The following is a 15432-nucleotide window of genomic DNA, read 5'->3' as shown; positions in this document are numbered from 1 at the left end:
TGAGAACGTCCCGCGCGGGGGCCTTTCAAAGGCTTCTCTCTGCCCTGAGCAATTTGCGACTTTGTCTAATGGACTTTCGTCGCCAGCCAGCGTTGGTCTCTTAAAAAATAAACCCAAAAGGGGCTGACAAAAGAACTCAGAGCTGTGAGCACTTACTCACCCCAAATGACCCAGGCAACGCAATATATTGCAAAGACGCTGAGCTCTCGGGGGGAGAGTTCTGGAACTGGAGGCCTCGGACCAGGGTTTCTTGACCCCGGCTCCACTGACATTTGGAACTGGCTAGGCCTTTGTCGCGGGGGCCGTCCTGCGCACTGTGGGCGTTGAGCAGTGTCCCCGGCCTCCACCCCCTGCACGTCAGCAGCACCCCCCACCCCAGTGGGACTACCAGAACCATCTCCGGACGTTGCCAAGTGTCCCCGGGGGAGGGGGGGGCACGCTCGCCCCTGATTGAGAACCATGGTCTTGGTTGTCAACCGAATTCCCGCCCTGACGGGTGACCCAGGGTGAACAGGGCACTGTGACAAGGGCGTGAAGCAGGACTCAGTTTCCCAATCCAGTTCCAGGTCAGAGGGAGGACGGTTAAGCTGGGACCCCAAGAACGACTACTTCCTTGTGACCCCACGTTTAGCGCAGTCCCCGCCATAAAGCAGACATTCCATGAGCCCCTGGTGATTGAAAGTGAGGGGGCGAGCGTGTGACTGAGGGTGAGGAGTAAGTGGGAGGCGAGGACAGGACAAGACCTGTCTGGGAGGAGAGGAGGGATAGGGGGGAGGTGCGGCCCAGGGCTTCAGGCTCTGGCTGTCACCGGCTTAGCCGAGTGGCCGCCGGCAGGTCCTGTCACTCCTGTGCCCATTTTCCCATCTGAAAATGAGTAGCCGGGAAGATTTCGTGCGCACATACGTGGCCGGTGGGTGGGAGCCAGCCGGCACCACAGAACACACGTGGGGCTTTTTAGGCAGAGAGGGCGGCGGGGTGGGGAGGGTTGCTAAGCTGGAAAGGACGCAGGTGTTTGAGGACAGCGATGACCCTCGCGTGTCCCCCTGATTCAGCCCAGGAGGAGGTGATGCAGCAAGAGCCCCCGGCGGTGCCTCCGACGGAGACCAGTGTCAAAGACGAAGTGGGTGACACCTTGATGTGAGTACCTGAGGGGCGTGTGCACACGAGGCCGGAGACCCCTGCTTCTGGCCATGTCCTCAGAGCCTGAGAAAAGGAGCAGGGTCCGGGGCCTTCCTGCTGTTACCTGAATTTCTCAGTTCCTTTCGCAAGTCAGGATGGTGGCATGGAAAGATCTGGGCGGATCTATGCCCGGATCCCGAAATACAACCCCTTCCAGTTGTGGGGCCCTGGGCCCCCAGTCATGTCACCTTACTGTACCTTAGCTTCCTCGTCTGTGAAAGAAGGAGACACTTGTCACATCTCAGCCTCAGCCCAAATCCAGAGGGGATGCTCTGTTCTCTCGCCGTGTGTGTGTTTGCATCGCATTCAGTTTTTGTTCTGAGGATGTGTAAAGAACGCGCTTATCCCTTTTGCTGGGACTGGTGTCCCGTGGACGCCACTGATGGAGGGTCACTTTGCGTTTCTACTTGGCCCCGTCCGGGTCCAGGCCCTGGGGGTGCCAGCGAGCCTGAGGTGAGCTGACGTGGCCGTTTCTTGTGCATTTCAGAGGGGATCTACTGGCCGCTCAGAAGGAAATCCTGTCTCAGCAGGAGGTCATCATGAGGTTAAGGAAAAACCTCACGGAAGCCCACAACCGAATGTCAGACTTGAGAGGTTTGTATGATGGCCTGTGTCTCTTGACTTCCCGACCCGCTTGGAGAAAGAACAGGCTTAAGAGCTGGAAAGGTTGGGGGCGCCTGGGTGGCTCAGTCGGTTGAGCATCCAGCTCCTGATTGTCAGCTCAGGTCACGATCTCACGGTTTGTGAGTTCGAGCCCCGCCTCGGGCTCTGGGCTGACAGCTCGGAGCCTGGAGCCCGCTTCGGATTCTGTGTCTCCCTCTCTCTCTGCCCCCCCCCCCCCCCACCAAGGCTCGCTCGCTCTCTTTCTCTCCCTCTCAAAAATAAAATAAACGTTTAAACCGCATTTTTAAATCCCAGTGACCTGCTTTCCTGGGCGGTCACAGCGTTTGTACCTCAGTCAGCAAGACACGTGCCTTATCAGGGGCCACTTTGCCTTATCTTCTCCGCCTTGAGATGCAGCTTCTTTGGGGGAGGGGAAAATCTCCTTTTACCTAAGAGGATTTGTCTCTGGAGGCAAAGGCTGGGAGGGAGGGAGTCGTGGGCCCGCACAAACCCTAGCCCTCCCCAGCTCTGGGACCTAGAGCAGGGTAATCTCTCCACACCTCCCCTGCCTCTGATGCCAAATCACCTACATCACACCTGCTTCCTGGAGTTGGCCGGACGGCAGGGGCCCCTTACACTGGGGAGGGACAAAAGGGCGCGAGCAAGTCTGGCTGAACATTCCGGCTTGGCTCTTCTCGCCCCACCCCCACCCCCGTTCTTTTATTTCGGCCTCTCCCGGCTTCTTCTTCGTAGCCCTTCTCCTCCTTCCCAGCTCCAGCCTCCGTGAGGCCGAAAGGCACAGGCAGGCTGTCAGGAGATAAAACCAGGTTTAGGGAACACTCCTCTTGTCCCCACCTCAAACCCCGTGCACCCCAAAACCTTCAGTGGCATTTGCTCCCTGCGGCTGTAACGGTTAATGCTCCCAAGGCGTTTACGGCTGACTTTTTCAAAGCGTGATTTTCGTTCATGCTGAGGTCTGAGAACGTGTAGTAGAGAGGCCGCCGAGTCCAGCTCTAGAATCAGGAGACATTGGACCCGGTTCTGGGTCTGCTATTTACTAGTCCCATGAGTTGTTTAGGCAAGTCACTCTACCTCTCTGAGCCTCAGTTGGTGCATCTGTGAAGTGGGGGGGTTCCTGGTAACCAACCTGTCGGGTTACCATGAAAATCTGAGGCCATGCGAGTGTCTCAGTTTGGATTTTCCCAGAGGCTGACCCTGAGGCCAGAATTCGAGAATTCCGAGGCAGGTGGTGTATTTGAGAGGCGATCCCAGGGGGAGGCAGTGGTGGAGGTGCCAGAGAAGCGGGACAGGGACGGGAATAACAGCTGTGCTGTCAGTCAAGGGCAGAGAGGGCAGCTGGGGTTGAGCCCTGCGGGGGAAGGACGCCGGGGAGCAGGGTACAAATCAGCCGCCAGGCTGCCCGCCTGAGCGGGAGGAAGCCAGTCTCACCTGCCTCGGCTGGTACCTGGCAGACACAGGAGAGCAGACTCCAGAGTCCTTAACACGAACGCCCTTAGGCAAACAGGTGCAGAGGCAGGCAGCTGGAGGTCGGCCAGGGAGCTCAAAATGCCAGAAGCACAGAGGCGGGGCCCTGACAGCTTCTGGAACCTGGGGCTGTACTTTGCTGTAGTTTGCTAAGGTGCAAGCAGACCCTGGCCATTCCTAACGCCCCTGCCCACCACACACACACACTTCCGGGAGAATTCCTGGAGGGTAGGCCTGCCTCGTGGTTCTTGTAGGCCTGGAAGAGCTGCTGTGGCCCTGGCGGAGACCTGAGGCAGGACACCCCCTCCCCAGCTTTCCTGTTTCTCCCAGGGGAGCTTAGTGAAAAGCAGAAGATGGAACTGGAGCGGAACGTGGCCCTGGTCCAGCAGCAAAGCAACGAACTCAAAGCGCTCAAGGAAAAGATGGGGCAGCTGACTGGCCTGGTGGAAAAGAAGGACAGGGAGCTAGAGGTCCTCAAGGAGGCACTCAGGTGTGTGGGAAGGTCCTCATGGGGTGGGGAGCCCAGACACACCCAAGTGCCCAGGGAGCCTCTCACAGAGAGGGTACACAGTAAATCCTGGAGAGATGGATGGATGGATAAAGGATGGATGGATGGATGAATGGATGAAGGATGGATGGATGGATGGATGGATGGATGGATGAAGGATGGATGGATGGATGGATGGATGGATGGGTAGTTGGGTGGGTGGATGGATGGATAGATGGATGAAGGATGGCTGGGTGGCTGGCTGGATGAATGGATGATGGATGGATGGATGGATGGATGGATGGATGGATGGGTAGTTGGTTGGGTGGGTGGATGGATGGATGGATGGATGGATGAATGGATGGGTAGTTGGTTGGGTGGGTGGGTGGGTGGATGGATGGATGGATGGATGGGTGGGTGGATGGATGATGGATGGATGGATGGATGGATGGGTAGTTGGGTGGGTGGATGGATGGATAGATGGATGAAGGATGGCTGGGTGGCTGGCTGGATGAATGGATGATGGATGGATGGATGGATGGATGGGTAGTTGGTTGGGTGGGTGGATGGATGGATGGATGGATGGATGGGTGGGTGGGTGGATGGATGAAGGATGGCTGGGTGGCTGGCTGGATGAATGGATGAAGGATGGATGGATGGATGGATGGATGGGTAGTTGGTTGGGTGGGTGGATGGATGGATGGATGGATGAGTGGATGGGTAGTTGGTTGGGTGGATGGATGGATGGGTGGATGGGTAGGTGGATGGGTGGGTGGGTGGATGGATGAAGGATGGATGGATGGATGGATGGGTAGTTGGGTGGGTGGATGGATGGTTAGATGGATGAAGGATGGCTGGGTGGCTGGCTGGATGAATGGATGAAGGATGGATGGATGGATGGATGGATGGATGGGTAGTTGGGTGGGTGGATGGATGGATGGGTGGATGGGTAGGTGGATGGGTGGGTGGGTGGATGGATGAAGGATGGATGGATGGATGGATGGGTAGTTGGGTGGGTGGATGGATGGTTAGATGGATGAAGGATGGCTGGGTGGCTGGCTGGATGAATGGATGAAGGATGGATGGATGGATGGGTAGTTGGGTGGGTGGGTGGATGGATGGATGGATGGATGAAGGATGGATGAATGGATGGATGGGTGGGTAGTTGGGTGGGTGGGTGGGTGGATGAATGGGTGACATGTATTTCATGCTTCGCAGCCTTATCATGTAAAGGAAGGTTTTGCTTAGTTCTATGCTCATCAAACATCCCTGCCCCATATTCTAGTGATAGGTCTCTGCTTAAATGCCACTTCCTCCAGGAAGCCCTCTGTCACTCACCCCCACCAAACGTAGCCAAGGGCTCCTCCTCTCCCTGGGGTCCCTCATCCCCTGGGACCCTGGGCTGGGATGAACTCCATCCAGCCTAGCACTTCTCACATAGCTATGCTACTATTGACTGTTTAATTGTCCGCCTTCCCCACGAGGTCCCTGATACAGATCTTGCCTGCTGTTGACTCCCCAGCATTCGCATAGTGCCCGGCACATAGGGAACTTAATGAATATCAATTGAACAAATGTATAAACTGAGGTACCAGAGGTTAGCTTAAAATAAATGTGAAATTTCATTGTCCCCCATGGGTTAGTCCATGTGAGTTTGCATTTTCATCCGTAAAAATACGTGTGAGTTTGCATTTTCATCCGTAACGTATCCTTATTTTGACCTGAGAGTAATGTTTTCTCCAAGAAAGGTTGAGTAAAATCCACATCTCGTGAAAAACCCTGTAGCTCTATATGCCTCATGGCTCATAGCCAAGGCAGGTTCACCCAGTGGCTGAAAGAACAGGTTCCAGACCCAGGCTGCCCGGCTTCAAAGCCAGCCTCCTTCACTTACAAGTTTCACGATCGTCGGCAAATTGCTGTGTGTCTGTTTCCTTGTCTGTAAAATGGGACAAGGAGAGTCTCCGGCTCGTGGGACTCTACGTGAAACAGAAGGGTTAACACATAAAAGTGTTAGAAACGGCAGACAGGGAGTGCATGTCCCCAGTGAATGCCACAGCAGGTATCCCACGGACCTAGTATATGGGAAACAAGGGTGGACAGGTGCCTACTGTCCTGACCACGACTTTTGAAGTCCCCTGAAACTAAAAACTAGAAACCTGCTGGCAGGAGACTTGAAGGCCTGGGGGTTTCGGTCACCTGTAAACACAGAGTTCCTTTTCCCGTTCTGCCGGAGGCTACAAAGGTCACTCGTGGCTTCCGGAACCTCATGCTGCCAGCCATCCTGCTGTCCTGGGACTAATCTTCTCTGCCCTAGGGCCTCTCAAGAGAAACACCGAGTCCAGCTGCACAAGGAAAAGGATCAGAAGCCCAAGAACATGACCCAGATGTGTGACATCTCGGTGCAGATGGAACCCGTCCACACTGACATTTTCTCGAGCAGTCAGGAGGTGAGTGCCGTCCGGTCGCGGGCGGCCAGCAGGACGTGCTACACGGGAGCCCAGTGGCGGCTGTCTTCGCTTCTGATAATATTTTCATTCCGAGTTCCAAATGTAGGCACTTGCTTCTGTGAAACTTTCAAAGTGAAAAGCGGCCGTCCGGCCCTCCAACCCCCCAGTCACTGGAGGTCACCGCTGCCAGTCGCATGCTATTCGTCACGTTGTGTCCTCAGCCCTTTGCCTCACAGAGACTGCCCTACCCTCCAGACAGGCGTGGTCGTGCGGTGCTCGAAGGCCAGGCTCACATCCAGGCTGCCCGGGTTTCATCCCTGAGTGGGACTCCTTCACTCGGAAATGCTGACCCCAGGGAGGTTACATGTGCCGTCCCCCTTGTCTGGGAAGCAGGAGTTAGGACAGCCACCACCCCACGGGGTCATAAAGAAACAAATTTGATTTATGCACATAAGCACACACAACCTATACATACATGTTTATATAATCTGCTTGCAGAATGATGGTATTAAGTCATATATATATATATATATATATATATATATATATATATATTTATTTATTCATTCTGCAACTTGTTTTTTTCCCCACCGAACACAATATAAAGGCCACCTTCTCTAGTAAGTATTTAAAAACCTGCTTTGTTCTTTTAAATGAGGGCATAGAATTCCACGGTGTCCCTTTTATCCAGCCCTGTCCCCTGTTGGTGGACATTTATACGTTATTTCTACTTCCACACGTTGCTGTAGTTGATGTCCTTGTAGGTATGTATGCAGAACAGATTCCCGGATGTGAAAGTGCTGGGTCCGGAGGGCGTCCTGAACCATGCTGGGTAGGGGCCAAACTGCCCTCCCAGAGAGCCACACCACTGACGCTCCAGGCCTGTCTCTCGGTGACTTCTCTGGGGGTGCCTGCCTGGGAGCCCCGGCTGCACAGCCCCCCGCCGGCCCGGGAGGGCGCGTGTCTTTGAGTGAGAGCAGCCCGTGCCACGCGGCCCCCGCAGGTGGCACTCACATTCTGCCCCCGTGGCGGGGGCCGTGGTGCCTCCCACAGTCCGTGGAAGGCTGACCACGGGCTGCAGTGGTTCCTCGAGGCCTCGGGTTTCCTGGAGTCCGGGAGGCATCCTTTTCCCCTTTGCTTTAGGAAACTAGAGAACAGGGCGCTCTGGCAATGGGCTTTGGATTTTCACTCGGAAACGGGGCCAAATGTGTCAGCTTGCCTCCCTGCTTCCTCAAAGATGCCATCCCCCTGCCAAACAGCAGTGAGCCAGGACCGCACGCAGCTCGAACGAAAGGGCTCGGCGGCCCGGCCAGCTGTCCTTGTCACCGTCACTGTCCAGCGCACTTTAACAGAAGTTAAAAGCCTCGGTGGGGCGGGGAGCGGGTCTCACTCCCGTCTCCGACCCGTTGGAATCCCAGGCTCTTAGTGCGGGACGCAGCCCATATTCGTTCGCTTTTCCGGCACCTACTGAACGTCTGCTGTATGCCAGGCCCAGCGCTGGGCACAGAGGAAGGCGCACAGGGTTCCTGTTCGCACCAGACCCCCTCAGGCTCTGCACGAGTTTGCCAGAATGGGTGGCTGACCTGATGCCGAAATTAGTAATTTCTCTTCTGTGGGGGGATTCACGGAAGAGGATGGGCGGGGCGGGGGCGGGGAGGCTGCAAGATAAAAGGGAAAAAGTATTTGTTCCTCCTCAGAATGGCTTTCCAAACTCGGGCTACTTCCTGCTTTCTAAGCCAGAGTGGGTCAGAGGGCGTAAGAGTTGTATGAGAAAGAATCTTCATCTTCTCTAAATAAACAAATTCCCAGAAGAGCCATGAGTAAGGGTCACATCGGGCTCAGACATACTCTTCAGACAGAATAAAAGCTGTCACCCAGCCTCGCTGCTGTGGCTGCCCCAACCCCCAGGTCAGTAGCCCCTGCTCTCCTCTCTGCACCCCTGCACGTGTGCACACACATCACACACACACACACACACACACACACACACACACACACACGACATTTCAGGTGTTTACTCCTGGCCGACATACACCCTCAAATACAGCAAGGCTAGTATAGAACCAACCTAGGAAGAGTGGACCAGCCATGCAGTCTATAAGGAGGCTGAGGACAGTATCCAGGTCAAGTGAGGTCCTACTAAGTGCAGGCGGGTGGAGCACCCCCTTCTTTTTTGCTGGTGAGCCTGGTCCCAGCCAGAAAGCCAGGACAGGCTCCTTCCTACTCCTGTTTCTGACCTTGGTCCATTCAGTCTCCGTAACTATTGCGCGTCTACTAAGCTGGGGCACGGTGCTGGACTCTGGGAACACCACTGGAGACAGGACTTTGTTCGCACGGAGCCCGTGTGACACGGGGGCTTCAGGGGGGTCCCGGAACCTCCAGAAACTGTATGCAAATGTTGTGTATATGTGACTTCCTCTGAAAGACGGAACCTCGGATTCTTCCGAATCTGAAAGGTAGATATGACCCTTAAAAGATAGAGAAGACCAAGGGGCGCCTGGGTGGCTCAGTCGCTTGAGTGTCTGACATCGGCTCAGGTCATGACCTCAACAGTTCGCGAGTTCGAGCCCCGTGTCGGGCTCTGTGCTGACAGCTCGGAGCCCGGAGCCTGATTTGGACTCTGTGTCTCCCTCTCTCTCTTCCCCTCCCCTGCTTATGCTTTCTGTCTTTCTCTTGCTCTCTCTCTCAAAAATGAATAAACGTTTAAAAAAAATTTTTTTTAAAGATAGAGAAGACCTCTCCTTGTCTATGCCCTTCATCAGCCCTACTCTAGCTCTGTGCCTGGTGGCTACCATATTGGGTGGTGCAAATATGGAACATTCCCCTCGTCGCAAGAGACCTGTGTTGGACAGTAGAGGCTCCAGAAGGCTCAGAGAAAGGTTTTCCTTTCTCCAGACCAACCATGAGCCAGTCAAACTCCCCCCACCCCCAGCAAATATTGGACAATCATCCTTATTACCAGTCAAGAAGAAAATATCATGTGTTCTCATCCAAAAAATGCCCCTCCTGCAGCAGAATTTGATGGGATTATTCTGAAACAAGATCCAAAATGACAACAAATAGAAACCCAGGCTTAACAGAATATTAGAATAAAATATAAAATGTGGGGAGGGAACATAGAGGGGGGTTTTATTTATAGATATGCTAAGTAGGTAAGAAAGTTGAAAATCTTCCTAGATGTGACTTTATATTTGAAATGAAAATTTTAAATCCCTTCTGTGCCAAAGCCCCTTATAGTAGCTTCCAAGGTACTAAGTGACAGGGTCCCTGCTAGCCATGAATTGTACGTGTTTCTTGGAATATAAGGGAGGAATTCTGACCCCTGATAACGCTGCTGTCTGAACCATTCTGGCCGCAGGAATCCTTCAGTGATCTAGGGGCCAAGTGCAAAGGGTCCCGACATGAGGAAGTCATTCAGCGTCAGAAAAAAGCCTTGTCTGAACTGCGCGCACGGATTAAGGAGCTGGAGAAGGCGTCCTCAGCAAGTAAGTTCCCTCCCTGCTGGTCTCCCTCTCCCAGCTCACAGTCCTGAGCCCCAGACTCTAGGGATCACTCTGGGCGCCGACAATCGGCCAGGACCACTGTCTCCTATCCCCATCACTTCATGACCGAAAGGACGTAGTGATACAAGGAATGATGGCAGGCGTGGTCTCAGAGTCAAGGGCAAGGCTTGGTATTTAAATAAATAGGATTTCATGGAAAAGTCACTACAGTGTCCTCCTTTTTCTCATTTCGCTGTGGCCCGGCGGGAACTTGGCCATAGACTAACACTGCAAGGATCAGCCTTGGGGAACCTCCTAGAACACCCTGTTTAGAGGGGATGGCATTCTCAAGACGCTGCTGGGGGAAGCGCTGAGCTAGGACCCAGAGGCCAGGGTTCAAGTTCCGTCCTTGCTCCTGTAGCTGAAAGTTCACCCTCTGTGCCTTGGCACTGACACCTGCGAGGCCGCAGCCTCCTCCTAGCTGTGTGACCTTGGACAAGCCACCTACCTGTCTAGGCCTATTTCTCACCTGCCGAGGGAGGGGGCTGGAGATCAGCAGCGGCCTACGGTAAGGGTCCCGTAAAGAGCAGCTGTGATTATTACGTGCAATAACTTCTTCCCGACCCTTTCTTTTGACTCTCACTTACTTGTTTTATAGATCATAAGGACCACCCGAATGAATCATTTCTAGACTTAAAGGCTGTCAGAATGGAAACAAATGTCCAGAAGACATCGGACGCAAAACCTGACGGGCCAGCTTTCTCAAGAATAAAGATCAGAGCGGTAACCAAAGAAAGTTTGTCCCCGCGGTGACTGAGACGTGGAGTGCGTGGGCCTGAGGGCAGACACCAGCCGTGCCCTCTGGCACGGCCGTGAGCGTCAGAGGTTCAGGGCCGGCCCTCCCTGGTAGGCCAGCGTCTGTGCCGACCCCTCGGTGGCTTTGCCATAGCGGTGACCCCGTGTCTGAACAGAGAGGTTGCTTTCCGTTTGTGGCCAGCGTGGTAAAACCCTTGCACTGACACTGGGCCAGGGCGATTGCTGGCGGGCCCTCCTTTTCACGTTACGTGTTCCATTCCGCAGAAGATAACTCAACAGGCTAATTCTTAACGTTACGCCGTGAGTTTGCCTCAAGTGTGCTTTTCGTGGCGAACTGAAGAACATGAACATGCAAAGGGTAGCAGGAGGGCTGATTAAGAGGCACAGGTTCTAGAATCAGAGGGGCCTGTGTCAGAATCCCAGCCCTGTGAGCCGTGTGGCCTTGGGCGGGCTCAGCCTTTCTGGGACTCCCTTCCCCAGCTGGGAAATGACCAAGATTTAGAGGTGGCGGTGGTAAGTGCTTAGCCCCGCCACCTAGCTCAGAGCAAACACTTAATAAATTGTAGCTGTGAATGACGGTTTCGAGGTATTTAAATAGCGTCACTCAAGAAAACCTCCCTTCCTTAAGGGAAATAGTTTTATTTGCTAGGATTTTCAGAAGTGATTCGATTGTTATGGTGAAGGTGCCCTATACCCTAAATGGATGTCTGGTGGGTGTCTGACACGTGATGGTGGACAGCTCAGGTCGGCGTCACTCACGGGATCCCCTGGGCTCAGCTTGCTGCCACAGCGGGATCTAAATTTTTCTTTTTTTAACGTTTATCATTTTTGAGAGAGAGACAGAGACAGGGACAGGGGCAGAGAGCAAGCAGGGGAGGGGCAGAGAGACACACACAGAATCGGAAGCAAGCTCCAGGCTCTGAGCTGCCAGCACAGAGCCCGACGCGGGGCTCGAACTCACAGACGGCGAGATCATGACCTGCGCCAAAGTCGGCCGCTCAACCGACTGAGTCACCCAGGCGCCCCGCCACAGCTGGATCTAAACCACGCACAGGCTTGTAGAAGAAATAACAGGGTGCCTGGTGGTTTAGTTGGCTGAGCATCTGACTCTTGACCTTGGCTCAGGTCTTGATCTCAGGGTCGTGAATAAAAGCCCCACATTGGGCTCTGTGCTGCGCACGAAGTCTACTAAAAAGAAAGAAAGAGAGAGAGAGAGAGAGAGAGAGAGAAAGAAAGAAAGAAAGAAAGAGGGAGGAAGGAAAGAAAGAAAGAAAGAAAGAAAAGAAAGAAAGAAAAGAAAAGAACAAAATCATCCTATCTGTACAATATTCCCCTGTGCAATTTTTCTAGACACTCGCTAGGAATGTGAGTCTTCAAAAATGTGTTGGCTTTCTGAATAAACCCCCACTGTCTGAGGTTGGAAGGGGAGGGACAGTCTCCAGAAAAAGGCAAACTCAGCTAAGAACATATCCTAACCTGCTTCCAAGATTTACTTTCGCCTTAGCCCTGACCCTCTCCAACCACCAACACCACAGAACAGGAACCGCCCCCCCCACACACACCCTCTCAGAAGACCCCAATCCCCCAAGCTTGGCAATAATGAAAATTAAAAGAAGGAGCTGGAGGAAGGCTGGCTGACATCTGTGAAGTGCCTCCTGGGTGCTGGGCACTGAGCTAAACTCTCATTTGTCAATCACCCCTCCCAGCGGCCTTGTGTTGGAGTTACTATTTTACAGACAGGAAAAGTCAAGACTTCGGGCGATCAGGTACGTCACCCAAGGTCACAGCATAATGACTGACGGGGCCAGGACTGTGTCTGTGGCAGCCCGTCCCTAGCCCTCTGCTAGTCGGCAGACCAGGACAAGGGGACTGTGTGATTGAACCTTGTAGACCAGACTCTGCCTTAGGTGACCCTCCATCGGGAAAGAAGGGAACCGGAAGAGGGGTGCAGAGGCCAGCGCCCAGAGCCGGGCACGCTCAGTGACGCTTCACACTGTCTTGCGGCAGGTGTGCCCGGTTGACTGTCATCAAGTCCCCTCTTTTACGCTCCTCTCTATAGACGTGGAGACAAAGAGTCCACGCTTTTCTATCCCAGTCACTTTCTGAGCTTTCCGTTTTTGTAGCTGGGCTTCCTTTTAATCTCAGGCGTTTACAGTATCGTGCCAGCAAATGGTGCGGGCCAAGAGATGCTCACGGCGAGCACTTAACCCAATCTGCTTTGGGGGGAGATTTATGACAGTTATTTGTGGTCCGTTAGGCTCCCCGATCTGGCCGGTGGCTTTTCCGTGCGGTCCGTAGGGACTTTCAGCAGCCAGCTGGCTGATAGGGTCTTAGGGCACAGCTGCAAACACCGTTCAGCACTGTTTCTAAACAGCGTGGGCCTAAAGTGATGGCCGCCCACCAGGTTCCAGCACTGGGGGAGGGTTTGGCTAAATTGGGTGAGGGTATCGTCTCTGCTGCCTGAAAAGGAGACTCCTTTAATAAAAGGAGTCTCACTGATTCAACAAGCATGCCCACCGGGTGCCATTCTGTGCCAGGTGCCATGCTGGGCACGAGAAATGGAACAGCGAGCAAAAGCAAGGAAGCTCGCCATCCAGACCGGGGTTTCCCGACCGGAACACGACTGGTATCTTGGGCCGGGTAATTCTTTGTGGCAGAGGCCGTTCTACGTACCGTGGGGTGTTTAGCAGCATCCTTGCCCTCGACCCCCCGCGTGCCATTAGTACTCCCCATCTCTCGTTGCGACGGCTAAAAACGTGTCCAGGCATTGTCAAAGGTCCTGGGGCACGCAGGAGAGGGTGGACAAAACCCCCTCGGTTGAGAACCACTGGTCCGAAGGGAAGACAGGCAGTAACCAGAGAACAAGGCAAGCGATGTGTCATTTCAAAGAGAGTCACAGTCAGGGGCGCCTGGGTGGCGCAGTCGGTTAAGCGTCCGACTTCAGCCAGGTCACGATCTCGCGGTCCGTGAGTTCGAGCCCCGCGTCAGGCTCTGGGCTGATGGCTCGGAGCCTGGAGCCTGTTTCCGATTCTGTGTCTCCCTCTCTCTCTGGCCCTCCCCCGTTCATGCTCTGTCTCTCTCTGTCCCAAAAATAAATAAAAAATGTTGAAAAAAAAAATTAAAAAAAAAACAAAGAGAGTCACAGTCTGAAGGGTAGCAGCACAGTCGACAGAGGACTCGGACTGGATGGTCAGGAACCGACATGCAAATCCACTCTCTTAAAGTCATTCTTCGGGAACCACAGGGTGTTACCTCCAGGATGTAGACGTTCACGATGGAACGCCGAGAGAGAGTTTTTACTTCTTTTTTTCTTTTCTTTTCCCCCCAGCCTCAGAACGGCCCTGTCAACTCAGCCGTCCCGGACATCAAGTCAGGGAAGATGGATGTGGTTGAGGCTTTAGATCTCAGTGAAAAGTTGGTATGTGCATCCAGCGTGGTCCCCCCCCCCCCGCCCCGTCCAAACGTGGGGTCCCCTGCAGTCACTGGTAACCACCGGATAGGGTAACTAAACACCAGCCTCGCGTGCGTATTCAGTTGTTACAAAAGCTCTGCAGGACCATCTACTGTCCCAGCGTGGCTCAGACTTTGCAATCCCTTGAAAAACTGGGTAGTTGGCATGAATGTTTAGGTCTGTTGTCACTCTTCCCCCTGGTTCTCCAAAAGGCACAGCGTCCATGGATATGGAGGAAATGAAAGTCGCACTAACAGCCCCGTTGGATTCGCTTCCAAGCACGGGCTTGTTCTCTGCAATTGCAGAAAGTGAACAAAACAAAATTAGACGCTTGCCTCCTCAAAGTGGCCTCCGGCGGCCTCGCGCCAGGCCCCTTAACTGCCAAACGCTTTCCTCGTAGTACATGGACATGAGCAAAACACTCGGGAGCCTGATGAACATCAAGGACATGTCAGGTCACATATCCATGAAGTACCTCTCCCCCAAAGAGAGAGAGAGAGTCAACCAGCTCCGACAGAGGGACCTCGATCTGGTGTTCGATAAGATCACCCAACTCAAGAGCCGGCTGGAGAGAAAAGAGGAGCTTTTGAGAGGCTACGAGAAAGACATAGAACAGCTCAGGTACCGCCCGTGTCCCCGCAGAAAGGGCCGGGTGTCCGTTCTCGCGGCTGAACCTCGGGCAGCGGCAGACGCAGGTCCGGGACAGGCAGAGGCCCCGGGGGAGGGGGCCTGGGGCCTGACAGAAGCGAGTCTGTCTGCGAGAAAGCAGCGGTCGAGGGGCTCAGGGTTCATCCTGCCCTCTCTCGCCACGGGCGAGAGGCGCCTCGTACGAATTCTGACTCGGGGTTCGCCTTGTGTGCTTCCCAAGGCCCCGCCCTGTTTCAGCGGCCGCCGCTCCCCTACCCTCTCTGGGAAACGGGGGGCTGGTAGCGCGTAGGCCGCTGATGAGGTATCTGTCCTGCCCCGTGCGCCCCAAATCCGCTGGTGACGAAGCCACCGAGTTAGCCACCTGGGGAAGTATTCTGAGATTCTCCCAGGTGGGGACACCGGTGGCGAAGGAGAAAGATGCGGGAGAAAGAGACCGTGTCTCTCCCGTCCGCTCAGGCAGAGCAAAGTATCCGTGCAGACGTACCAGTCACAGGTGGCCAAGCTGGAGGACAACATCTACAAAGAGGCCGAAGAGAAGGCCCTGTTGAAGGAGGCCCTGCAGCGCATGGAGCTCCAGCTGTACCAGGAGAAGAGGTTCAACAGGGCCGTCAGGCAGCAGAAGGTGAGAGGGCCTGGCGGGGAGCGCAAGCTCTGAGGCCGCCCCCCGGCTCCCTTTGGAAATGGCAAAGCGAGCGCCCGGGGTGGCCCGTGGGGCGTCAGACACACCCGGGTTTACACCCTGGCTCTGCCACTTGCTGTGTGACCTCAGGCGGGTTCCTTAACCTCTCTGAAACTCCTAATCTAGCGTATCCGTGTCTTCCTAACCAGTGGCTA

At 54.3% G+C, this 15432-nt stretch overlaps 1 protein-coding gene across 7 annotated transcripts in view; it reads left to right on the top strand.

Annotated features, from left to right (window-relative positions):
- FHAD1 (forkhead associated phosphopeptide binding domain 1) overlaps positions 1-15432 on the top strand; it is a 122969-nt gene that overhangs the window by 95227 nt on the left and 12310 nt on the right. For all 7 annotated transcript variants that reach the window (XR_013557706.2, XM_078452363.2, XM_078452362.2 and 4 more), the window contains 9 exons: positions 1053-1137; positions 1667-1773; positions 3598-3757; positions 6069-6201; positions 9560-9686; positions 10342-10466; positions 13828-13917; positions 14351-14571; positions 15055-15220. Coding sequence is in view for 6 of the 7 variants with exons in the window: in XM_078452363.2 (XP_078308489.2) it covers positions 1053-1137; positions 1667-1773; positions 3598-3757; positions 6069-6201; positions 9560-9686; positions 10342-10466; positions 13828-13917; positions 14351-14571; positions 15055-15220 (1214 nt within the window). In the remaining variant the exon portion in view is untranslated. The remainder of the gene's footprint in view (positions 1-1052; positions 1138-1666; positions 1774-3597; positions 3758-6068; positions 6202-9559; positions 9687-10341; positions 10467-13827; positions 13918-14350; positions 14572-15054; positions 15221-15432) is intronic.

Source organism: Panthera onca, chromosome C1, assembly GCF_046562875.1.
Source record: "Panthera onca isolate mPanOnc1 chromosome C1, mPanOnc1 haplotype 2, whole genome shotgun sequence".
Classification (NCBI taxonomy): Eukaryota; Metazoa; Chordata; class Mammalia; order Carnivora; family Felidae; genus Panthera; species Panthera onca.
The sequence above is the reverse complement of the archived record's forward strand: the minus strand, read 5'-3'. Positions and strand labels throughout refer to the sequence as shown.